At 40.2% G+C, this 27,767-nt stretch overlaps 1 protein-coding gene across 24 annotated transcripts in view; it reads right to left on the bottom strand.

Annotated features, from left to right (window-relative positions):
- Poteg (POTE ankyrin domain family, member G) overlaps positions 1-27,767 on the bottom strand; it is a 181,820-nt gene that overhangs the window by 145,294 nt on the left and 8,759 nt on the right. For 21 of the 24 annotated variants that reach the window (XM_063275616.1, XM_063275615.1, XM_063275608.1 and 18 more), the window contains exons 6-13: positions 26,066-26,124; positions 25,621-25,656; positions 23,832-23,868; positions 21,344-21,416; positions 18,360-18,453; positions 12,311-12,339; positions 12,140-12,212; positions 9,941-10,008 (exon numbers count right to left, since the gene is read on the bottom strand). In XM_063275616.1, coding sequence (XP_063131686.1) covers positions 9,941-10,008; positions 12,140-12,212; positions 12,311-12,339; positions 18,360-18,453; positions 21,344-21,416; positions 23,832-23,868; positions 25,621-25,656; positions 26,066-26,124 — 469 coding nt within the window. Of the gene's footprint in view, positions 1-9,940; positions 10,009-12,139; positions 12,213-12,310; positions 12,340-18,153; positions 18,454-21,343; positions 21,417-23,831; positions 23,869-25,620; positions 25,657-26,065; positions 26,125-27,767 lie in introns of those variants that run through there. The other 3 variants (XM_063275612.1, XM_063275599.1, NM_001014238.3) reach the window with 2 other exon arrangements.

Raw genomic sequence — 27,767 nt, forward strand, 5'->3', positions numbered from 1 at the left:
GAGAGGAATCGCAAAAATCCCTGAAAGAATTCCAGGAAAACATAAATAAACAAGTAGAAGCCCATAGAGAGGAGTCACAAAACTCCCTGAAAGAATTCCAGGAAAACACAATCAAACAGTTGAAAAAATTAAAAATGGAAATAGAAGCAATCAAGAAAGAACACATGGAAACAACCCTGGATATAGAAAACCAAAAGAAGAGACAAGGAGCTGTAGATATGAGCTTCACCAACAGAATACAATAGATGGAAGAGAGAATCTCAGGAGCAGAAGATTCCATAGAAATCATTGACTCAACTGTCAAAGATAATGTAAAGCGGAAAAAGCTACTGGTCCAAAACATAGAGGAAATCCAGGACTTAATGAGAAGATCAAACCTAAGGATAATAGGTATAGAAGAGAGTGAAGACTCCCAGCTCAAAGGACCAGTAAATATCTTCAACAAAATCATAGAAGAAAACTTCCCTAACCTAAAGAAAGAGATACCCATAGGCATACAAGAAGCCTACAGAACTCCAAATAGATTGGACCAGAAAAGAAACACCTCCCATCACATAATAGTCAAAACACCAAACGCACAAAATAAAGAAAGAATATTAAAAGCAGTAAGGGAAAAAGGTCAAGTAACATATAAAGGCAGACCTATCAGAATCACACCAGACTTTTCGCCAGAAACTATGAAAGCCAGAAGATCCTGGACAGATGTCATACAGACCCTAAGAGAACACAAATGCCAGCCCAGGTTACTGTATCCTGCAAAACTCTCAATTAACATAGATGGAGAAAGCAAGATATTCCATGACAAAACCAAATTTACACAATATCTTTCTACAAATCCAGCACTACAAAGGATAATAAATGGTAAAGCCCAACATGAGGAGGCAAGCTATACCCTAGAAGAAGCAAGAAACTAATCGTCTTGGCAACAAAACAAAGAGAAGAAAAGCACACAAACATAACCTCACATCCAAATATGAATATAACAGGAAGCAATAATCACTATTCCTGAATATCTCTCAACATCAATGGCCTCAACTCCCCAATAAAAAGACATAGATTAACAAACTGGATACGCAACGAGGACCCTGCATTCTGCTGCCTACAAGAAACACACCTCAGAGACAAAGACAGACACTACCTCAGAGTGAAAGGCTGGAAATCAACTTTCCAAGCAAATGGTCGGAGGAGCAAGCTGGAGTAGCCATTCTAATATCAAATAAAATCAATTTTCAACTAAAATTCATCAAAAACGATAAGGAAGGACACTTCATATTCATCAAAGGAAAAATCCACCGAGATGAACTCTCAATCCTAAATATCTATGCCCCAAATACAAGGGCACCTACGTACGTAAAAGAAACCTTACTAAAGCTCAAAACACACATTGCACCTCACACAATAATAGTAGGAGATTTCAACACCCCACTCTCATCAATGGACAGATCATGGAAGCAGAAATTAAACAGAGACGTAGACAGACTAAGAGAAGTCATGAGCCAAATGGACTTAACAGATATGTATAGAACATTCTATCCTAAAGCAAAAGGATATACCTTCTTCTCAGTTCCTCATGGTACTTTCTCCAAAATTGACCATATAATTGGTCAAAAAACGGGCCTCAACAGGTACAGACAGATAGAAATAATCCCATGCGTGCTATCAGAACACCACGGCCTAAAACTGGTCTTCAATAATAATAAGGGAAGAATGCCCACATATACATGGAAATTGAACAATGCTCTACTCAATGATAACCTGGTCAAAGCAGAAATAAAGAAAGAAATTAGACTTTTTAGAATTTAATGAAAATGAAGGTACAACATACCAAAACTTATGGGACACAATGAAAGCTGTGCTAAGAGGAAAACTCATAGCGCTGAGTGCCTGCAGAAAGAAAAAGGAAAGAGCATATATCAGCAACTTGACAGCACACCTAAAAGCTCTAGAACAAAAAGAAGCAAATACACCCAGGAGGAGTAGAAGGCATGAAATAATCAAACTCAGAGCTGAAATCAACCAAGTAGAAACAAAAAGGACCATAGAAAGAATCAACAGGACCAAAAGTTGGTTCTTTGAGAAAATCAACAAGATAGATAAACCCTTAGCCAGACTAACGAGAGGACACAGAGAGGGTGTCCAAATTAACAAAATCAGAAATGAAAAGGGAGACATAATTACAGATTCAGAGGAAATTCAAAAAATTATCACATCTTACTATAAAAGCCTATATTCAACAAAACTTGAAAATCTGCAGGAAATGGACAATTTCCTAGACAGATACCAGGTACCGAAGTTAAATCAGGAACAGATAAACCAGTTAAACAACCCCATAACTCCTAAGGAAATAGAAGCAGTCATTAAAGGTCTCCCAGCCAAAAAGAGCCCAGGTCCAGACGGGTATAGTGCAGAATTCTATCAGACCTTCATAGAAGACCTCATACCAATACTATCCAAACTATTCCACGAAATTGAAACAGATGGAGCACTACCGAATTCCTTCTATGAAGCCACAATTACTCTTATACCTAAACCACACAAAGACCCAACAAAGAAAGAGAACTTCAGACCAATTTCCCTTATGAATATCGATGCAAAAATACTCAATAAAATTCTGGCAAACCAAATCCAAGAGCACATCAAAACAATCATCCACCATGATCAAGTAGGCTTCATCCCAGGCATGCAGGGATGGTTTAATATACGGAAAACCATCAACGTGATCCATTATATAAACAAACTGAAAGAACAAAACCACATGATCATTTCATTAGATGCTGAGAAAGCATTTGACAAAATTCAACACCCCTTCATGATAAAAGTCCTGGAAAGAATAGTAATTCAAGGCCCATACCTAAACATACTAAAAGCCATATACAGCAAACAGTTGCTAACATTAAACTAAATGGAGAGAAACTTGAAGCAATCCCACTAAAATCAGGGACTAGACAAGGCTGCCCACTCTCTCCCTACTTATTCAATATAGTTCTTGAAGTTCTAGCCAGAGCAATCAGACAACAAAAGGAGGTCAAGGGGATACAGATCGGAAAAGAAGGCAAAATATCACTATTTGCAGATGATATGATAGTATATTTAAGTGATCCCAAACGTTCCACCAGAGAACTACTAAAGCTGATAAACAACTTCAGCAAAGTGGCTGGGTATAAAATTAACTCAAATAAATCAGTAGCCTTCCTCTACACAAAACAGAAACAAGCCGAGAAAGAAATAAGGGAAATGACACCCTTAATAATAGACCCAAACAATATAAAGTACCTCGGTGTGACTTTAACCAAGCAAGTAAAAGATTTGTACAATAAGAACTTCAAGACTCTGAAGAAAGAAATTGAAGAAGACCTCAGAAGATGGAAAGATCTCCCATGCTCATGGATTGGCAGGATTAATATAGTAAAAATGGCCATTTTACCAAAAGCGATCTATACAATGCAATGTATAGATTCAATGCAATCCCCATCAAAATACCAATCCAATTCTTCAAAGAGTTAGACAGAACAATTTGCAAATTCATCTGGAATAACAAAAAAACCAGGATAGCTAAAACTATCCTCAACAATAAAAGGACATCAGGGGGAATCACTATCCCTGAACTCAAGCAGTATTACAGAGCAATAGTGATAAAAACTGCACGGTATTGGTACAGAGAAAGACAGATAGACCAATGGAACAGAATTGAAGACGCAGAAACGAACCCACACACCTATGGGCACTTGATTTTTGACAAAGGAGCCAAAACCATCAAATGGAAAAAAGATAGCATTTTCAGCAAATGGTGCTGGTTCAACTGGAGGTCAACATGTAGAAGAATGCAGATCGATCCATGCTTATCACCCTGTACAAAACTTAAGTCCAAGTGGATCAAGGACCTCCACATCAAACCAGATACACTCAAACTAATAGAAGAAAAACTAGGGAAGCATCTGGAACACATGGGCAATGGAAAAAATTTCCTGAACAAAACACCAATGGCTTATGCTCTAAGATCAAGAATCGACAAATGGGAATCTCATAAAACTGCAAAGCTTCTGTAAGGCAAAGGACACTGTGGTTAGGACAAAACGGCAACCAACAGATTGGGAAAAGATCTTTACCAATCCTACAACAGATAGAGGCCTTATATCCAAAATATACAAAGAACTCAAGAAGTTAGACCGCAGGGAGACAAATAGCCCTATTAAAAAATGGGGTTCAGAGCTAAACAAAGAATTCACAGCTGAGGAATGCCGAATGGCTGAGAAACACCTAAAGAAATGTTCAACATCTTTAGTCATAAGGGAAACGCAAATCAAAACAACCCTGAGATTTCACCTCACACCATTAAGAATGGCTAAGATCAAAAACTCACGTGACAGCAGATGCTGGCAAGGATGCGGAGAAAGAGGAACACTCCTCCATTGTTGGTGGGATTGCAGACTGGTACAACCATTCTGGAAATCAGTCTGGAGAATCCTCAGAAAGTTGGACATTGAACTGCCTGAGGATCCAGCTATACCTCTCTTGGGCATATACCCAAAAGATGCCCCAACATATAAAAAAGACACGTGCTCTACTATGTTCATTGCAGCCTTATTTATAATAGCCAGAAGCTGGAAAGAACCCAGATGCCCTTCAACAGAGGAATGGATACAGAAAATGTGGTACATCTACACAATGGAATATTACTCAGCTATCAAAAACAACGACTTTATGAAATTCGTAGGCAAATGGTTGGAACTGGAAAACATCATCCTGAGTGAGCTAACCCAATCACAGAAAGACATACATGGTATGCACTCATTGATAAGTGGCTATTAGCCCAAATGCTTGAATTACCCTAGATGCCTAGAACAAATGAAACTCAAGACGGATGATCAAAATGTGAATGCTTCACTCCTTCTTTAAAAGGGGAACAAGAATACCCTTGGCAGAGAAGAGAGAGGCAAAGTTTAAAACAGAGACTGAAGGAACACCCATTCAGAGTCTGCCCCACATGTGGCCCATACATATATAGCCACCCAATTAGACAAGATGGGTGAAGCAAAGAAGTGCAGACCGACAGGAGCCGGATGTAGATCGCTCCTGAGAGACACAGCCAGAATACAGCAAATACAGAGGCGAATGCCAGCAGCAAACCACTGAACTGAGAATAGGACCCCCGTTGAAGGAATCAGAGAAAGAACTGGAAGAGCTTGAAGGGGCTTGAGACCCCTTATGAACAACAATGTCAAGCAACCAGAGCTTCCAGGGACTAAGCCACTACCCAAAGACTATACATGGACTGACCCTGGACTCTGACCTCATAGGTAGCAATGAATATCCTAGTAAGAGCACCAGTGGAAGGGGAAGCCCTGGGTCCTGCTAAGACTGAACCCCCAGTGAACTAGACTGGAGGGGGGAGGGTGGCAATGGGGGGAGGGTTGGGAAGGGAACACCCATAAGGAAGGGGAGGGGGGAGGAGGATGTTTGCCCGGATACCGGGAAAGGGAATAACACTCGAAATGTATATAAGAAATACTCAAGTTAATAAAAAAAAAAAAAAAAAAAAAAAAAAAAAAAAAAAACCTCAGGTGACAGCAGATGCTGGTGAGGATGCGGAGAAAGAGGAACACTCCTCCATTGTTGGTGGGATTGCAGACTGGTACAACCATTCTGGAAATCAGTCTGGAGGTTCCTCAGAAAATTGGACATTGAACTGCCTGAGGATCCAGCTATACCTCTCTTGGGCATATACCCAAAAGATGCCCCAACATATCAAAAAGACACGTGCTCCACTATGTTCATCACAGCCTTATTTATAATAGCCAGAAGCTGGAAAGAACCCAGATGCCCTTCAACAGAGGAATGGATACAGAAAATGTGGTACATCTACACAATGGAATATTACTCAGCTATCAAAAACAATGACTTTATGAAATTCATTGACAAATGGTTGGAACTGGAAAATATCATCCTAGTGAGGTAACCCAATCACAGAAAAACACACATGGTATGCACTCATTGATAAGTGGCTATTAGCCCAAATGCTTGAATTACCCTAGATGCCTAGAACAAATGAAACTCAAGACAGATGATCAAAATGTGAATGCTTCATTCCTTCTTTAAAAGGGGAACAAGAATACCCTTGGCAGGGAATAGAGAGGCAAAGATTAAAACTGACACAGAAGGAACACCCATTCAGAGCCTGCCCCACATGTGGCCCATACATATACAGCCATCCAATTAGACAAGATGGATGAAGCAAAGAAGTGCAGGCTGACAGGAGCCGGATGTAGATTGCTCCTGAGAGACACAGCCAGAATACAGCAAACACAGAGGCGAATGCCAGCAGCAAACCACTGAACTGAGAATAGGACCCCCCCGTTGAAGGAATCAGAGAAAGAACTGGAAGAGCTTGAAGAGGCTGGAGACCCCTTATGAACAACAATGCCAAGCAACCAGAGCTTCCAGGGACTAAGCCACTACCTAAAGACTATACATGGACTGACCCTGGACTCTGACCTCATAGGTAGCAATGAATATCCTAGTAAGAGCACCAGTGGAAGGGTAAGCCCTGGGTCCTGATAAGACTGAACTACCAGTGAACTAGATTGTTGGGGGGAGGGCGGCAATGGGGGGAAGATGGGGAAGGGAACACCCATAAAGAAGGGGAGGGGGGACGGTGATGTTTGCCCGGAAACCAGGAAAGGGAATAACACTCGAAATGTATATAAGAAATACTCAAGTTAATAAAAAAAAATAAAGAAATTATGAAAAGGATATTATTGCTAGTACTCCTTTCTCTGGCAAGTCAGCCAGAAGCCTCTCACTGAACAAGAGGCTTGGAGTTCATTAACTCCTTTTGAACCAGAAAGAAAAGAAAGGAAAGGAAAGAAGTCACTCACATAGACAACACCCATGCTCGATGACACAGAGTGCCTACACCCCTTTTTTTATTTTATTGCTTTCAGACTTTTTATAGTTTTTTGGACAAAAAGTAATCTATGTAAAAAAGAATTATAAATTCATAGATAAAGTGTTACATAAAAGGGGAGTAACAGAAAAAATATCAATAACAAGTTGAAAGCAATGTTTCACTCTGTAAGGTCATTATAAGTTTAATGCAACAGTTTTTACATGGCTTTGCCTTACTACAGAGGATACCTGTGGCTTCATCCTTGAACCTGAATGTTCTTCCCTGAACATAAATTTGTCCCAAGCCTATATCTCCTTTAGTGTAATTATGAAAGCTCATTGTATTTCTTATTATGCAGCCTTTACTTACTATTTATAAGGAGGTTACACACTCTATTATTGGTTCTACCTTTATTATATCTTTCTAGCAAAACAACTAAAACCATCTCTTAAAGCTTCCTTCCTAAATTATTTGAATCAAATCAGGAATTCTATAAAAATCATTAATTCATCTCAACAGTATTAATTCATGAAAGTTCATCTTTATGTTGATCTGCAAGAGATTTGCTCAGTAGGGTGGGGTAATGCCCAGGAATCCTTGGGTTATGTAATAGTGACAGGAAAGGCATATCAACTGCAAAAAGCCATCCTGGGAAGAGACTTCTTGGGGTCTTGCCTCTCAAGTATCACCCAGCGAAGACCATGCAAAGACAGTGGGCCACCTCCAGGAAGGACACCTGCTAACCTTCGCCTTTCTTAGATGGCTCCTGACAGTGAAATAATATAAATGTTGTAAACTCATGGGAGGAGGATGGGGAGGGGAACACCCATATAGAGGGGGAGGGGGGTTTAGGGGGATGTTGGCCTGGAAACCGGAAAAGGTAATAACAATTGAAATGTAAATAAGAAATACCCAATTTAATAAAGATGGAAAAAAGGAAAAAAAGTTCTAAAAACAATTTAAATTTAAATGTGAAAGGGAACATTTCCTTGTTTGCAGATGGTGTTATTTTATCCATTATCTAACAAACTCAGAGGCTCCACAAGAAAACTCCTACAGGTGATAAATGCATTCTGAAAAGTCACCGGATTCAAAATTTAAAAAGAAAAAAAAAAGAAAAAACCATGAGTTGTCCTTTATATGATAAACTGAGATATAAATAAAGATATTAATTTGAAGGAAAGTAAGGAGAGAGGATGCATGAGATGACTTGGAGGAAGAAAAAGGAAGAGGAAGTGACATAATTCTAAAAATAAAAATGAATCAAGAAAATATCATTTACACACATACATACATATGAATAAGTTTAACTGAGGATGGAAAATACTTGCACAATAAAAACTTCCAATTACAGGAAAATAAATTTAAATACAAGGCTAGAAGACAGAAGGTTCTTCCATGCTTGTGATCTGGAAGGATTAATTCTGTGAAAATGACCATCCTACCAAAAGTAATCTATAGATTGAACAAAGTCCCTGTCCCCAGGGATTCCAACACAATTCTTCACAAAAATTGATAAAGTAATTTTAAATTTCACATGGAAATACAAAAAAATAAATAAAACAGGATTGACAAAACAATCTTGTCCAAAAAAAATAGCAAATGGCGGAAGGTAAAATCATCCCAGATTTTAAGCTCTACAAGAAGCTGTAATAATAAAAGACAGCATAGTGCTGGAATAAAAACAAACTCTCTGATCAACTGAACAGAACTGAGAACCAACACAAATGCCCACATTCTTACAATTGCATAAATTTTAACGAAGAGATCAACAGTACTGTTGGAGAAAAGACAGGATCTTCAACATTTGATGCTGGGCAAACCAAATAAACGTGTGTAGAAGAATGAAATTCGACCCTGTCTCTCATCCTGTACAAAACTCAACTCCAAATGGACCTCAAAATAAGACCTGATAGTCTGTGGAAGCCTACTAGTGTAGAAGCTTCCAGATGGATGGATAGATTAATTGTTTAATGACTAGATTGTGACCACAGATAGATATATAGATAGATGGATGGATGGATGGATGGATGGATGGATGGATGGATGGATAGATAGATAGATAGATAGATAGATAGATAGATAGATAGATAGATAGATAGACAGACAGATATATGGACCTGTAACAAGGCAACAATACCCCTACTAGACTCCAGAGACTAACTAATAAAAAGCCTAATGCCAGGAATTTGTTATTTCTTATGAAATTGTTGATCAGTGAGGTCCCATGGCTGCGAAACTTAAACATAAGACCCTACCCTATACTGAAGACACCATATACTTAAGTTCTAGAACATAAAGAAATCATATTAGTACTGCTCCAGAAGCTACAATAATGGCTGGCCTGACAATACATGACCACTGATATAATCGTGGAACAAACATTCTGAGAGTAACCAACCACCTTCTGCTTGAATTTATGTCCTGCTCCAAAACATTAAACCCATACCTAGAACTATTATCAGGTGAAGAACTCATGGCTAACTTAAGTCTCTTATGTGCCTCCAGATAACCCCACAGCACACAAGGCTGTGAGATGGTGCTTCTAGTAATGACTGAAAAATCTCTTTTATACTATGATGTAAATATAAGATGCTTTATAACATATACCTATCTCTTTTTGTCTACATAGATGCTCCAAGCTATTTATGAGCCTAGCTTTCAGTTCTTCTTCCTTCTCTATTGAACAAAGTAGAGAAGATGAGTAGATCTAAAAGGGTAGAGAATTTGAGTAGATCTAAAAGGAGTTGGGTGAGAGGCAATCAATATGATTAAAACACATTGAACAAAGGAATTTAAGGATATTCTAAAGTTTTGGGGTTTTGCTGTTTTTTCTTTATTCTGAGGGTCTGTCTGTGTATCTCTGGCTGTACTAAAACTCACTATGTTAAATGTTATAATAAGGTAAAAATGTTTTAAACATTAAGCATTCTATGAGTTAGAATCTATTGATTCTATCAAGTAATCTGAAGTATGACTTCCTGAGGCTCACACTATACTATTAAACAAAAGGACACAGTATTACATGATATTTAAAATTAAATGTTTTCATACCAAAGGCTGGTCATTTTCACTTTCATCAGATATGCCTTCTTCTATTGACATCAATTCTAACTCTGGTTCTGTTGGCGAATACATTTATTTTATTAATTGTGTAGAACACATATAGAGCAACAGTCTGTATAATAATATGAGTGTTAAAATTAGCTAAAATAACATTATATTGCTACTTTCTGATTAAGAATCTCAACGAAGGGGTTGGGGACTTGGCTCAGTGGTAGAGCGCTTGCCTAGCAAACGCAAAGCCCTGGGTTCGGTCCTCAGCTCCGCAAAATAAATAAATGAATAAAAAATAATCTCAACGAAGTAAATAAGAAGTTGGATCTTTCTAGCTATCTAAACTGTCGTCATTTACTCAAATAGAAGCAGCAGAGGGCACCATGCTCAACACACAAAAACACCCTGAAGATCTGCACATAAAATTCACCGGCTCTATCAAAATGAATAAAGCTTCCAGAAGCAGACTTCCAAGTACCCGAGCAACATAATGTTACATAATGTTTTATCTTATAACGTTACATTTTAAACAATCTGCTAATCATTTTGATCACAAAGTAACAGCTAAGCCATACATGTTCATCTGTGATCACATGGTTTCTGACATGTGGAATTGTTGCCATCTACCATCAGACAAGTTTCTTCTTCCGAGACGCAAACTAATGCATGAAGTCTTCCCTGGTTATACTTCTTCTTTGTCTACTTCCGTGCCTCAGTGACTTTTCTCTGTAACTATAAACCACTTCTTCCCATGCCCCTCCCTTCCACCCCTGCACTGGAGTTGTCAATCTTTCACACCATCCCTGTATCGTCAGTTTTCTTGATTCTCTACAATAATTATTTTGTGCCCTGATAGGAAATAGCATGAAGTTTTGCAGACTGGAAATGAAATATTAGTGGTAGATTTTTTTTTTTTAGAAATAATGGGTGATTTAAAAATTAAGAGGTAAGCTGACAGGAGCCAGTATAGCTGTCCCCTGAGAGGTTCTGTCAGAGCATGACCAATACAGATGAGGTTGCTCCCAGCCAACCACAGGACTGAGCACAGGGAGCCCAGTGGAGGAGTTAGGGGGAGGACTGAAGGAGCTGAAGGGGTTTGCAACCCCATAGGAAGAACAACAATGTCAACCAACCAGACCCCCCAGAGCTCCCAGGAGCTAAACCACCAACCAAAGAGTACACATGGAGATACCCATGGCTCCAGCTGCTTATGTAGCAGAGGATGGCCTTATCAGGCATCACTGGGAGGGGAGGACCTTGGTCCTGGGGAGGCTTGATGCTCCAGTACAGGGGAATGGTAGAGTGGTGAGGTAGAAGTAAGTGTGTGGGTGGGGGAGCACCCTCTTAGAATCAGGGGGATGGGATAGGGGGACTGCAGAGGGGAAACCTGGGGGGAAGACAGCAAATGTAAATAAATAAAATAACCAATAAAAAATAAAAGGTAAGGTAGGGCAAATACAGAACTTTCTAGGGGAAAAAATGAAGAATAAAAAAAAGTATCGCCAGAACACTTTTATAAGTGTTTAGCTTTGAAACATAAAGTCAATTGTATAACAGTAAAACTGTAATAACTGATTAGTGGTTACAGATAGAATCTATGACTGGTTAACAGTACTGGTTCTGCTGTTAGAAAACACACACACACACATACACACACACACACACACACACACACACACACACACACACACACAGTCCATCCAGACAGCAAGCTGACTGGATGTCCGAGTAGAAATGAAATTGCTTCTCTTGAGTTTTAGGAAACAATATTGCTGCTTTGTGTACACCCTGGTCCCAAACTTCCTAAGCACAATGAATGTCTAGCTTGGTTCTCTCAGATATCTGAGTTTATAGTGTACAACCTAGTGTCCAGTTCTCCAAATAACATATTTTTTAACTACAGAAAAAAGAATGTCATGGGCATCATAATCACCCTCTGTAAATCCTTAGGACAGAGGTCCCACGCCGGAAGTATGGGACCCCAAAATGCAAAAGTGGAAACAACTTGTCCAACTTCTTTTTTAGAGATCTTGCACTCACAGATTCTCTTTTGAAAAACGTAGGTGCTACTCACATCGTTTACGTCAAACCATACATACCATTGACTTGGTGGGAGGACAGAGTTAAGATGGTGAGGTCCATAAACTTCTCAAACACTTTGTTTTGATCCAAAATGGTTCACTGTACCCAGCATACCTGATGTGGATGTAAAGAGCTCTATCCTCTCTACAGCTTCATTTGTGACAGAGTCTCTCATTTCAGTGGCAGACTGGGTAGATTTTAAAAGCAAAATATTTAAATGTTTTACATATCTATATCGCATTAATACCTATTTAATAATTCATGATAAAATCAAAAGCTTATTACCTTTGAAGAGGGATCTTTCTCAACCCATGCTAAAAAGCAAAGGGAAACACAATCATTTCTATGTCGATACAACACCAGTCACCTGCTCATAAAGAATTAGGAGGGAATTAAGCTCTCCTTCTTAGATGTCCAATTATCACTCTGTACTTTGAATGTCTGGAAGGCTTTCACAGGCCTGGACAGCAGCACAACTGAAGAGTATACCCATGACGTCGTAGACATGGCTCGGTGATTAAAAGACTTAGTCTCCAGAGAACCCAAGTACAGCTCCCATCACCTACACTGGGTGGCTCACAACTGCCTATAACTCCAGCTCTAAGGGATCCACGGTCATCTTCTCACCCTTGCTGGCACCCTCATACACATGACAGACATTGGGACAGGAATTTAAAAATAAATGAAATACATTCAAGGGGGAAACCTGTGCAAAATTAATAAAAATACAGATTTGAGTAGGACACCCAAACGAACCTGTAATTTTTGTCACCTCCCAGATTAGAATTGTGTGGTGGTGTTCGTTACTGTTTGAAGAGTAGCTGATGTCCATTAAATCAGAAACATTCAGAAAGGCAAATATCACATGTTTAATCCCCTCTGTAGGATCTAGACTTCCATACACATAAACAGCATAAAAGTGGGGAAAGTATGATGCCAACACAAGTAGTCTTGTGTTGGCCAAAGACAGACCACACACAGCAGTGGACCCAGAAGGAGCTGAAAAGTCCCCATCTCTTGGTGATTCCATGGCCATCTCACTGAGAGCAGGGTGTTTTTCCTGTTTGGGGTAAAGAAACTTACTCTGCCATCATCAGTAAAGAACTACTTCATCTGCTGTTCTGTAAAGTGTCTGATGTCTGACGATAACGATGAGCGACTCTCAACTAGTATATGTATCAACTACAGTTTGTTGTTATTTTAGAATATATCCTTCCTACTTACAAACAGGGGGGAAAAGATAAAGTACAAAGTAGCCTCGGGGGTACTCTGGAAGTGCTAAGGAAGGTCTCATTGTAATAGCTGACGTCAACCTTAGGAATGTCTGTTGTCCCTGACGGGCATCCAGTGGAAGATGGTGACGCAGAAGGTCCTGAGCCCGTGTACCTGTAGTGCAATGAATGCTTTTGTATCTCTGATTTCATCCAAGTAATAAACAAATAAATAAATAAATATTAAATTTAAATGTATGAAGAGCTTATAGAATTAAGAGAGAGCCATGCAATATTTTTGTACTTTAAGCTAAGGATTAAAGGAGTTAAGGTTAAAAGAAATGTAAAAGCTTATAAACTGAAAAAAAAAAGTGGGGAAAGTATTGGTCTCAGAGAGGAGCACCAGAGAAGGAGTAAGGCAGGACAAGAGATTTTTAGTGGGGAACAGATATAAACAAGTAAAATTTCATGGTGAAATGTCATGATTAAGTAAAGTATTGTATCTGTAGGATTGAAAATAATTTTAGGGGTTGGAGAGATGGCCCCATGGTTAACAGCACTGGCTGCTCTTGCGGAGGACCTGAGTTCAATTCCCAGCACCTACACAGTATCTCACAACCATCTATACCTTTAATTCCAGGGAACCAACGCCCTCTTCTGGCCTCCACTAGTACTTTCATTCACACAGATAAATAATATATCAATTCTTCAGAAATAAATGAATAAAGCTTGCAGAAACAAATTTCCGAGTACCCTAGCAACAAATAAATTCATAATGTATATTAAGTTGTATCTTATGGTACGTTTTAAACAATCTGCTAGGGGGCTGGAGAGATGGCTCAGTGGTTTAGAGCCCTGACTGCTGCTCTTCCTGAGGTTCTGAGTTCAAATTCCAGCAACCACATGGTGGCTCACAACCATCTGTAATGAGATCCGATGCCCTCTTCTGGTGTGTCTGAAGACAGCTACAGTGTACTCATATATAATAAATAAATAAAATTTAAAAAAAGAAAGTTTAAACAATCTGCTAATCATTTTGATCACAAGGTAACAGCTAAGTCATACATGTCCATCTATGATCACATGGTTTCTGGCATGTGAAATTATTTTCATCTACCATCAGACAAATTTCTTTTTCCAAGATTCAAACTGATGCATGAAGTCTTCCCTGGTTATATTTTTTCTTTGTCTACTTCAGTACTTCAGTGCCTTTTCACTGTAACTGTAAATTACTTCTTCCTATGTCCCTCCCCTTCACCCCTGCAGTAGACCATTTACAAAAATGGAAACTTCGTACTCTAATATGGCCACACAAACAAACAAGCCGAAGGTGGCGCTTTGGTTTCTAAGCCTGAAGAAGATGTAAGGTAGGACAAAACCAATTCCTGAGAGAATTCTTTTTCTCTTTTTATTTATTAAAATATTTTCATACAATAAAAATAGGTAAAAATTAATTTTAATAGTATTCTTCTATAGCCAATCACTTGTGTATTAATATTGATGACTGTTATCCATTCACCATACACCTTCAGAGTCAGGTGATTAGGCAGAGGTGATTGAGTGACTACGGTTCACTAAATCCAAGCATTCCCTCAACCCGCCACTTTTGCCAGGAGCAGCAGCGGCCTCACCTCTGATTGGAATACACATATATTGAAGTCATCCGAACTAAGTTCACTTACACTCCCTAATTAATTCAGACGTTATCAGAATTATTCTTGCTCTTACAGCTAAGGGCCACTCTTCCTTTCTTCTTTTCCTTTCCCATTGGTTCGTTTGAGAAGGGTTCTCCTATGTCCCAGGCTGGCCTTGACCTCACTGTACAGCAGATAACGACCTTGATCTTCTGATTCTTCTGCCTCCACCTATGTGCTTATGAGGCTCTGGGGACACAGGGCTCCCTGCATACCAGGCGAGCTTGCTGCCGACTGAGCCTCACCCCCAGTCCTCCCTCTTCTTTACAGGAGGGGTCTCCACAGCTCAGGTTTTCATCTGTTCTATGTTTATTTTCCTTTGGTTATTTTGCTTATTTACATTTTAAATGTTGTCCACCTTCCCTGTCTCCCTACTGCAGACCTCCCATCCCCTCCCCCTCCTCTTTGCCTCTAGGAGGGTGCTCCCCCACCCACCGCTCCTGCCTCAGTGCCTTAGCATTACCCTATGTTGGGCCATAGAGCCTCCTCATGCCAAGGGCCTCCTGTCCCACTGATACCAGATAAAGCCATCCTCTGCTACATATGCAGCTGGAGCCATGGATCCCTCCATGTGTACTCTTTGGTTGGTGGTTTAGTCCCTGGGAGCTCGGGGAGTGGGGATGGGGGGGGGGGTATTAGTTCATTCTGTTGATCAGTCTTACCATGAATTTCCTATTTCAATCTCATTTGAGGATTATGATCTGTGTCTCTTCCTATCTTAGTTTCTCCCGTGTTTTCTATAAACATGATTTGAAACAAAAGCAAATTCATTGTCTTCATTTTATTCCATCGCTGTTGATTACCCAGTAGCATTTTTTTTCTCAATTTTGCAAAAAAGTAGTGTCATACTGCTACTGAGCATGTGGCTGATTCGTGGTGACTGAGGACTTATCACAAACGCAGAACGCCTGAACCCCCTGGTCTACACTTCATAAATCAGTTTGCTTCTGGTATCAATCAACCTAATTAAAGGTCTATGTTCTTAAACAATACCATAAAACTGAATAAAATATGCTATGTATAATTTTATATTTTCTGGAAAACACACAAAAAGCTAGTGAAAATGGGTGAAAGTCATTTTAGTACAGTTCCTTTTTATTGACTAATATATCTAATGTGTTATTTCAATGTGAAATCGGTATAAAAATTAATTGGGAGATATATTTTACACCCTTTTATTTTGTTTTTATCATTTAGTCTTCAATTGGTGTAATAGAGGTCATGCCATTTATTTGAGCCAGTTCATTTTACACAAACAAGCTGCTACTGGCTATTCCAAAAATATTGTATATTGGCATTATGTAATCTCTTATCATGTATGGAATTTTTCTAACAACTAAACCTGCCTATGACACATCCTAGTAGTTAGCAAGCTCCAAACTAATGTATTTCCTTCCTGGAAGCAAAGTTAATTTCAGGAACTTAGTTTCTAAAGTTTCTGAGTTTTGTGCAGCCAATTTTATTAAAGGGTTACAAAAATACACTTTTTATTTCATTGTTTTTTATACTCTTTTAATATTCTTTATAAGATTTCTGAAAACTTTTTAATGCAAAGCCATCTTCAGCCATGGTTTTGGTGGTGGATTATGCACGCAAAGATCTGGAACTCCACCCCAGCCCCAAAATGTTGCCTTTTAACTAGGTCTCTCCAGGTTTCTGCACACGGGTCACATGGTTGCCGTGACATTTCCTTTCTCGGCTATTCTAAGTAGGTGGGATAAATGATGCTTTATCGACTTCAAAATATCTTAAATGTAATGAGACAGGTGACACGGCTGCTTCAGGCACTGTATTTTAGAAAGGTCTGCTGAATTAAATCTGCTTATATATCTTAAGGACGTTTTTGCCTCAGAATAAAAGTCCAGGTATGTGTTGTACTGGGGGAAGGGGTTTTTCTCTTCTTTCAACAGGAAGCAAAAAGTTGCAGATCTCTTCAAAGCTAATAAAAATTAGATTTGACCAGGGAAGACCTCCTGAAAATCTTGTCTACAGACTTCAAAGGAAGAGACCCAGCAAAAACACCAAAACAGATGAGGTAAATACTGAACCCTCTACCTGGAAACAGCCCAAAAGGCTGGCTGAAATTTGAATGTCACTGCATGGCCAGTAAATCTCTGTGGCCTCCTGGTCCCTATGACTTATTACCACATGCCATCCTTTTATATGGCACAGATGGGGACTTATATCAGTTTGGTTATGCAGTCCAAACGGACTTACAAAACTGACAGATGCCTTTTTACCTGCTCAAACGTAGAGCAGAGAACCATCATTATCTGATTTGTGCCTGCCACACGTTCCAAACGTGTGCAAATGCGGAAATGTACCTACAATGTTACCTTTAAAAGTTTGTACATTTTCAGAGCAAAAGGACCAGACCCAACACCTGGCTGACAGCTTTCCAGAAAGGCTTGACCAGGCTGTGCCTTCCACCATGGACAGCCTCGAATCCCTCCAGCAACAGACGACTTCCCTAGCTGGGGTTGTTTTACAAAATCGGAGAGCTCTGAACTTGCTGCCGAACAGGGAGGGGCTTGCCCTGTTGTTGGTGGAGAAATGCTGCTTCTATGTTAATCAACCTGGACTGGTGAAACAAATCCTCAAAGGTCTAAAGTGAGACCTCCGGGCAAGCTCTGCAACCAACACCCCTACCCCATGGTGCCCAAACCCTCTGGTAGTTTGCCTTCTTCTCCTTGGCCCCATACTGGCCATTGGGGCCCTCCTCCTCCTCCTCCTGGAATCCTGCCTCATCTAAAACGGCAGATATAAGTAGCCTTGCAGAAAGCACTGGAAGTCGGGTTCTGGTTCAATACCAAACTATTCCCAACACAGAGGCTGGTGACTATGGTGATACACCCTCCCCTCCCCCCTTTTATAAAAGAAAAATGAAGAGATGTGGGGCCAGGGAAGTCGGTCCGGAGCAAGAGTGAGGTTGAAACATGTCCAAACTCCGAAAATCTCGTCCTGAGACCGGCAGGAGTACTACTTCCTCCCTGCTCTTGGCCTGCGTGTTCCAGCACACACAGCCTTGTGACCTCCATATCTGCCACCCTTGAGGTAGTCTTGTAGCCTGGTGGCCAGGTTACAGGTTAAACTTCCTCTCTCCTTATAAGGACATGTGCAGCAACCGGCCTGGAATTCCTCTTAATGCAAATGAAGCATTCCCCCAGCACCTCATCCCCAGCCAATGATGTACAGTCACCCAGAAAACCCCTACTCATTCCCCAAGATTTATATACCTTTATTCCCCTCCAATAGAGAGAGATGTTTCACTGAAAACTCTCCAGAGAAGGCTGTTTTTCCTGCACGCACACTGACAGAGATCCTGCCTAACCCACCCACCCCAGCTAAGCTTTACTCCCTCCAGTCCAGCCCAGTGCACAATGTTCTTGGATGCCCTGAGTGGAGAAACAGACCAGGAGGGACATATACCTTCCACAGTTCTTTTTCCTCTGTTTCCAAATATTTTGTCTGTAGCCGCTGGTGAATTGCCAGAACAGTTAGGAGGCTCGCTCTCTGAGTTACTCTGTTAAAATTAATATCAAAATTAGTTGCCCAGGTTTTTCTTAATCACTTTAAGACATGTAAATTGTTTATTTTTAAAGCTAACCAAACCTCATGCAAGCCTCTCTAGAGCAAACATATCTTTGCAACTCTATGTGGCAATTTTTATATGGGTACTAATTCTGTGAACCTGATACAAAAATTCACAGGAAAATATTCATAAGCAAGATACTTACCTGTGTGCATAGTTCCAAAAAGGAGCTACCGTTATACCATCTAACTCTCAGTTTCCACATCAAAATGAAAGGGGCATTTTTAAACTAGGCATATGTAAACATAGTCTTAGAAATATGCTTGATATATTAAAGCAGTAGACATTTAAACATTTCAGATGGCTGAAATTATTTCAGTGTTAAGGTACTTGGCTTGGAGCCTGTGAGATGCCTTAGTGAGTAAAGTCATTTGGTAGGAAGACTGACAGGAGTTTGAGCCAAAGAAGCCAGATACACAGGAAAGGGAGAAATGACTGCACAAAGTTGACCTCTGACCTCCACATGCTCATTGTAATACATGCACGTCTGTGCGTAGACACACATATACACACTCACACACACACACACACACACACACACACACACACACACATATAAACACTCACATGCACATACACCTCAGACAGAAATAAAAAAAATAGAGTTAGAGGATACTTGGCTTGAAAAGCTAATTTTTTATAGTAATTTGTATATAAACAGAGGATTTTAGAAGTGAGGTCATTTCAGCAGAGGCTTCCTCAACAATTTTGCTAATATGAAGTACCCACAGTGACTTAGATGTGTGTGATGTTTTTCTATTGTGAAACAAAAGCATAGCCCCTCATCTGCCAGAGGCAATGTCTATAGAGAGCATGATGGATACTCAGTAACAAAGACTGTGTTGAAGGCCAAAATATTTAAAAACGTATCAGAAAGGCTTTAACAGTGCCAAGTTTGTGTCTTCCCATAGGATACATACATAAATGAGTTACTCGGGTTTGGCATGGTCCAAATAAAAACTATATCTGCTCCTTGTAGGTTTTTTAATCTATCCTTGATGCTGCTATCATTTTACTGTCCATGGGTTAAAGAAAAGGTCTTCAACAGGGTTGGTTTTCTTTAATAGTAACATAAGTTACATTTCATAAAAGGTTTTACCCATTCCGGACATTTATTCATGAGGTATGGGGAAATGTTACATATGTCATATCGCCTTAAAGTCACAGTAACATTCTTGACATTGACATGTTTTCCTTTATTTAGTTCCGCAGAGATACTGAATGACAGAACTAGGACTCTGAGAGGTCCTCTGCCTTTACCTACTGTGCTCACAGCACTGCCCCACTGTGCTCACAGCGCTGTGTTACTCTCTTACACTTAACACAGGTTCTTCCCATCCCTTTCCTCTGTGTTACCCTTGTGTTTTCATTATTTATAGTTACTACCACAAGAATGGATGCCCCAAATGTACTTGGTGCCCTTAACTCTTCAGTTGACTTATCCTTAATCGAGCATCAAAAAACAAATGGAATCTCTAGTCTCCAATTCTACCTTGGTGCTTTTCCTTGAACCTTTCCTTCCTAGAAGCTGATACCTGGCCTTCCAAATTGCATAATAATTTCACAAATTCTCTTTTTTTTCTTCCACAGATATTTTACAAATATGCAGCTTTTATTTTGAAGATATTTTACTTCTAAGCAAGAAATCTACAAAGCACAGCAGGTACGTGTCTAAAAATACTTCTGAAAAGTGTACAGTATTGGGCTATCTGAGGACCTGTCCTAGAAAAGGATGTGGGTCCCACAGGTGGCACTGCCATCCACCTGCCTTCTGACCCTAGTCACCCTTGCCGGAAGACTGATTCTTCATCGGAATGCACCCCACAGCTAAGGAATTTTAGAGAATAGCCAATCCTTCTTAAAACTATTCAAAAAAAATGGAGAAAAGGTACTCCCAAACTTCTGTGAACCCAGATAAAGATACAATAGAAAAAAAAAGAAAATCATGAACTGATATTCTCAATGAACATAGACTCAAAAATTCTCAATAAAATACTTGCAAACAGACCCTCCCCCATCCCATGCAGGGGAATGTCAGGGGGTGGTAAGGGGGGTGGTTGGGGAGGGAGAATACCCTCATAGAAGAATAACATTTGAAATGTAAATAAAAATATCTGATAAAAAAAGAAAAGAAAATACACATACATTGAAATTATCATCCACCATGACCCAGTTGGCTTTTATCCCTGAAATTCAAGGATGGTTCAACATACACAAATCAATAAGCAGAATGAACCACATAAATGGACTCAAAAACAAAAAAAAACTCACGACACCGGGCCCCACCCCACAGCTCTGCACGCCTCCCAAGTGTCAAAAAACCCCAAAAGACACGAAACATGAAAAACTTAAAAGACAAACAAAATGCGAAGGAAAAGTATCCTAGGAAATAAAATGCTAGATTCCCTTTACTGTTGAGAGTAAAGGTGCCAGAGAAATTGGCTACAATAATAACAAGTTGAATTTATTAAAGATTCCTTTGGGTATTATAAAGGCCATGTTAATGTAAGTTAAAAGTCACAGCAAATGAGATTTATCTAGATAATCACTGGCCAAATTTAAAATTTCCTCTATTATTGGAAACCTAATACAATTTCTCTTGGGTTCCGTATTTTTACACCATTGGCCTACGGCGTCAAAGTAGTTACCAGTCCTTCTTACCGCTTACCAATTTGACAAGCGTTTTGAGCTGCCCATAATCCTGTTTCTGCCGACTAAGGTTCCATGCACTGACGAGGCACCCAGACCACTAGTAAACATTCAGAATAAACCAAAAACAAACTTAGGCCAAGGAAGGTAACTCCGCAGAGGAGCGGTTTACCCCGGTATGACGACTGTTCTCCTCGTCCTTCAATGCGAGCACGGGAGTCACGGGACTAAGACAGCTGGAGACCCTGTGGGACAAAGGAAGCAGTAAGAACAGGTGAGCGCAGCTCTGTTCAGCTGCTTGCGTATGAATTCACTCGTTGGAGTGAATGCGACTTGACCTCTTACTATACAAAGGCTCTCAACTCAAACACCCAGGAGAGTCTCCGGAAGCATTTTTAACATTTTAAATTTGTACAAAAGCCTAACAAAACGTTAATTCTATGTGTGCTTAGCAGAATGGCCTTCCCAAAAAGATTAGATACTTTAAATTCTAAAATTCCAATTATTTTCCAGACCTCTTGCTTTTTTCGTGTTTATGTAAATAACACTTAAGAACTTTCAAAAGGGCCCAGACACTGGAGGGGGAAAACTTCCATAAAACCAGTCTCCTGTTGTCAGCACTGTTCCTCCGGGTCCTTTATAGAACTATTTCCTTCTGGTGACTTCCACAGGACTCAAAGACAATCTCCAAAATTAAGATGTCCAGCCCAGGAAAATTATAAGTAAAAAAAGCATTCAGAGCTTAACAGAGCTTCAACTCTCCATACAGCCATTTCACTAACTACCCAACAGAGCCTTGGTGACTACAATGCCAGGGGAGCCTAAAACAGTCCTGCCCACCGTACAGGCGAGAAGGATGCCAATCTGTTCAGCAAAGCGGGAGGGAGAAACCTGCCTCAGCCACAGGGACACCTTGTCCCTCAACTTCCAACACCCTGGTGCTTGATGGGCTCTAAGGCATCTTGTAAGTTGAGGGGATGTATACAGTATCTATGTCCAGCTGCTGCAGAGACTGACCCCAGTGGCTCAAAGTATCCTACTGACTTTCAACGGAAATGCTGATGTCTCTCAAGTCCTACAAGTAAACACGCAGGCAGCATCTTTATCAAGACTGTCGTGTTTCACGTTTATAGGCAGGCACATTTTGCTGGGCCTGCCTATAAAATGTTCAATATCTTGTGTCCTTAATTCCTGTCTTCTTCTTACCAAATTTGTCAAATATACCTGCATTCCAGTCTTTTAAACTTCTATTCTGTTGAACCCAGTGTCCTTTTCTTTATCCATGCCCTGTTTGTTAACAGCATTCAAGTAGTAGTAGTAGTAGTAGTAGTAGTAGTAACAGTAGTAGTAGTAGTAATGGTAGTAGTAGTAATAGTAGTAGTTAGTAGTAGTAGTAGTAGTAGTAATGGTAGTAGTAGTAATAGTAGTAGTAGTAGTAGTAGTAGTAGTAATGGTAGTAGTAGTAATAGTAATAGTAGTAGTAGTAGTAGTAGTAGTAGTCGTCACTTTACATCCTGATCACAGCCCCCATCTCCTCCTAGTCCCACCCTCTGCTAACACCATTCTTGTCCTCCAGTATCTTAATTTTATTCTTATCCTGTGTCCTGGAATTACCAGGCTCACTTCCCAGTTACTTAACTAAAATAGCCATCTATGGAATCAAACATGAAACAGTAAGAATACTAAGGCTCATGGGTCTACTGTCATCTGTGTCATGTGTTTCCATCCAGAGAATCCACATTGATATCTTTTGAGTTTTCTGTTCTCCATCCGGATGAAACACAAGAGTATATTTTGATTAGTTCTTTGATTCCTTAAAATTGTGAAAATTTTAATGCTTTCCATCTTCTCTGCAGGAAAACCCAGTATTTAGCTGGCAACAGTGTTACAAAGAGGACAAACAAGAGGGAGATCAGAAAAGTTGATTTACGGAGAAAAGTTATTATCACCAAAAAAAAAAAAAAAAATAGCCAAGAGTAGATAAAATGCCATTTGCCTATGTATAAAAGCTTAAAGGAAAAAACAAAAATGAAAAATTAGTCACCAGGGAAAATAATTTCCAAATATCCTCTTAACAGGTTTTTAATACAATATAAATTATATGCTCTGCACACAGATATTCTTCATTTCCGGAAAAGAAAATCCTCTCCCGAAGTTTTTCCTGTGACCCTAAGTCCACCTTAGTAAGGTGTGCAGACAACTGCTGTGCTCGACACAAGGTTACTGACTAACATTGCAATTATCAGAATTCTCAGAAGAAGAAAAAAATTGTGGTGTAGCTGCACTTCTCAAGAAAGTCCCAAAGGAGCTCATCTGTAAGTTGAGCTTCCGTGGTTGATCTGACATAGACCTTATCTAGCCCTGGGGGAGGGGATGGGGGTAGGGGCGTCTACACAGGTTCTCGTCAACCTGTGGATAACTGAGAGAATGAGTGGGCGAGCCAAGCAAGATGGCAGTGAAAGCATGAATGGGCGACTCTCAGTTGCAGCTGCCTACTTAGTGAGAAACAAACAATGACGACGACCTTGAATGTCTGCCATGAGAATGAGAACAAACAACAGTATTGGAACTGCAAAGCGTGGTGCGTCCCACAGAGGAAGGCTGAGCGGCTGCTTCTTCCTCGTCTGTCCACTCGACACTCAGATAACGAACAGACTTACCTGGCTAATGAGTCATCGCCAGCATCTACTTGTTCTGCTAAAGAAAAACATAAAATGCCTTTTAAACCAATGAAAGAAAAGTATCAGATGCTCGAAATCAACGACTCGGGAGCTCTGCTAGAAGGACGTTCGTTGGGAAAACAGACCATGAAAATCCCCCACAGTAGATACGAATCACACTGCTGGTGGAGCGATGAAGGCATCCGGGTCCTTTCTCTTGTTTGTATTAGCGCGATGCAAGGAGAAAGAAAAAACTTAAGACGTTTATGAAGCGCAAACTGTTGTGTGCAGTGACCATAATCCCAGTGGACCAGTGTGAGACTTAAAATGGCGTCTAAAATAACAGCATGAAGAAAACCGCCTGATATATCTGGACTAACAGTGTAGGGAGTTAAAGGAATATAGTCTACGGCCATACCACCCTGAACACTCTTAGTCACATCCAATAAGAGAATGTGTGGGCTATAGCAGAAGGGAGATTCTTCAGGTAATCAGTTTTCAGGTTAGGATGAATAGACTATGCCAATGACACTTATCTATGGACACTGCACCCTGAAGGGGAAGGATTCGAAACACAAAAGCAGACCAAGAGGGAGGTCCTTGCAAAGACTTCCCGGATGCTAATCAAGAACCCCAAGACTCAGTCGTGCGATGCCTGCACTAGCTAACTGTGATGGTTTGTGTACACTCGGCTCAGGGAGTGGCACTATTAGAGCATGTGGCCTTGTTGGAGAAGGTGTGTCACTGTGGGCGTGGGTTTAAAAACCCTCATCCTAGCTGCCTGGAAGCCAGTCTTCCATTAGCAGCCTTCAGATGAAGATGTAGAACTCTCAGTTCCTTCTGCACCATGCCTGCCTAGATGGTGCCATGTTCCTGCCTGGATGATAATGGACTGAACCTCTGAACCTGTAAGCCAGCCCCAATTAAATGTTGCATTTTATAAGACTTGCCTTGATCCGTTCACAGCAGTAAAACCCCTAACGAAGACACTAACCAATATGCTCTCTCGGTAAAGGCTATTTTCTTGTTCTTCTCTCTGGAGCAAAGTTCAAAATTCGTCTAACATTCTTCCTCCGGTGGAGAAAATCTTAGATCACTTCCTTGAGAATTTATCCATTCTGAGCTACAACTACATGTTGCCTGGGAAGACATATTCTTTTCAAAGTACAGCTTCCTGAAGTTGTTAAGAGTCTATTAGACATGAATAGAACATGATTGCCCAATCACTGCTGCCAGTACAAGCATGACGTCATTTCTCTCAGACTATCTTACTAGGTAGCAGACTGCTATAAGGACAGAGCCTGGGGAGTGGGGAGGTGACTTAGTGGTTAAAGGCGCTTACTACACCTGCAGAGGGTCAAGTCCCAGCAGTCACGTGGACGCTTACAACTGTCTGTAACTCTGTTCCAAGAGATCCCGTGGCCCTCTTCTGGCCTTCACCAGCTCTTCACACATGGTGCAAAAGGCTCATACACGTAAATAAAGTCATTTCTATAAAAGCTTTTGGAGAGCAGTGAGATGGCCCATGAGGCAATGTCAAGCCAGGACGCTCGAGTCAATAGAACCCGTGTAACGGGAGGTAAGGGGAGAAGGAGAGAGCTAACCTCACAAAGTAGTCCTCTGATCTTCATGCGCATGCCCACAGAGTGTTTTCATAAACATAATATATTGGTTTAAATATATATATACTATATATATTTACATATAGAATACAGTGCATAGCTTCTGATGGTGAGCAAGAACATAGGAATAAAAAGTCTGGAGGTAAATCAAATTATACAGCACTTACCTAAAATGCAGGAGGGATTGGGTTCAACTTCTAGTTCTATTATAAAAACAAAAGTTTTGATTAGTTTTTTCTCTCTCTCCTCTTCTTGTTCTGGGGGTATGCCTCTGTGTCTTTCTTTCTCTTTCTCTGTCTCTGTCTCTCTGTGTGCACATGTTCATGGGGCTGGGGGTTGTCTGTGTGCATACGTGCGCATGCGTGTGAAGTCCAGATGTCAATATTAAGGGTCCTTCTCAATGACTTCCCCCATGATTTTTTGAGAAAAGATCACACTTCCTATTGTGACATTTATCTAATTTATGTCTGTGATCATTCTGACCTGTGGACCATTTGGAAAGGACACAAGATAATATGAATGTAATTTTCTGGCCTTTCTGAGTGAAAATTTCTTAATTTGACATTTTTGTGTATGGTAGAACTGCAAAGAGAAGTTCACTGTAAGCCTTACCTGGTTCGTTTTCTTTTCTGCTGTGTAGATTTTCCTCAAAATCCAGAAGCGTCTGTCTACTGTCATGTGAAACAAATACAACTACTGCTTTAATACTCTAAGAAAGCATTTTACTACATTTAGTACGTCAGGGTATTACAGAGGCTGGGGGAGGAGCATGTAACTCCATCAGCAGAGTGTTTGTCTAGCATGCACCAAGCCTCGGTTCCGTCTCTAATGTTGCGTTTAGCCCAAGCACCGAGGGGGCACACACCTATAACCACAGCATTTGGGAGGTGGAGGACAGAAAGATCAGCAGGTCCAAGGACATCCCCAGACACGCAGTGAACTCCAGGCCACACGAGGTACATGAGACCCTGTCTCTAAATGAAGACTATCACTATCCTAGTATCTAGGACCTACTAGAAGTGTTTGCCTCGTGTTTGAAATGTACGAGCTCTAAATTAAGTCTTTTAACGAAGCCCATAATGAGAGAAGAGAAAAGACTAAATAAAGGGGACATCAAATGAGAGGAAATAGAGCTTAGGGGCTGGGCGGGGTTTGCTTGACAGGCAGTGATGTTCCCTGATGTCAGAAGACGTCCTCCCTCTACAACTAAGAGTCATTGTGCAAGTTCTTTCCCATAGGCATTAAGTGTTATTTAAAAATAAATAAATAAATAAATAAATAAATAAATAAATAAATAAATAAGGACTTTTACCCCTTGCATTCTGTAGGTTTCTTCTAAGATTTCCTATGACAGTATTAAAATATGTGCAGGGAAATACCAAAGCAGCAAGGATTTCCCAGTCCTGAGCTCTTTTTTCAACCCCAAATAAAGTCTAAGGTATGTTTCTTGGCAGTGTCTGAAGTTCAAATATTACAGCTGTTTAGAAAGTGTTAAGACCTCTTTGGTTGTTAGCTAGTCTGTTTCGCAGCTTATAATTCAGAGAAAATGCATTGTTTAACAATTGGAAACTAAGTAATTTATTGATTTATTACCTGCTGAATTAATGACTGGTCATTCTTACTAAAATAGTCACACTGAGGGCAGAAAGAGAATTCATCCCAACATCTCCCTTTGCTCTCACCTCTGTCCTCCCCTGCCTATTTTAAATCATCATTATTTATCTCCAAATGAATCTCTTTTTTTTTGGTTTGGTTTTCTTTATTTTTTTTGTTTCATTTGTTTGGTTGGTTTGTTTGCTTTTGTTTTTTGAGACAGAGTTTCTCTGTGTAACAGCCTCCCTCAGCTGCCTTAGAACTCTCTTTGTAGACCAGGCTGGCCCCAAACTCACAGAGATCAAATTGCCTCGGGCCTCCCCAGTGCTGGGACTAAAGGTGTGTGCCACTACACCCAGCCACCTGATGTGAGTTTGTTCTCTTAGGCCCTACTGCTCTTTGGATAGAGGCCTGCTTAGCTGCTTCTTCATGGGGAAGAACTCAAAAATCTCTGTAAACCTGAGACCAGGACTGAAATAACTTCGGAAAATTTTACTGCTGTCGATAGAGGGACATTACAGATAGATAGATAGATAGATAGATAGATAGATAGATAGATAGATAGATAGACAGATGAGAGAGAGAGAGAGAGAGAGAGAGAGAGAGAGAGAGAGAGAGAGCGAATATGAATCAGTAGAATTCACATGGTGAATTCCAGCACCTAGGAAAAGGTGTACAAATTGTATGATTGGCCTGTGGTTCAGATCTCGTATTAATCAAT

The sequence above is a fragment of the Rattus norvegicus genome, chromosome 16 (genome assembly GCF_036323735.1).
Source record: "Rattus norvegicus strain BN/NHsdMcwi chromosome 16, GRCr8, whole genome shotgun sequence".
Classification (NCBI taxonomy): Eukaryota; Metazoa; Chordata; class Mammalia; order Rodentia; family Muridae; genus Rattus; species Rattus norvegicus.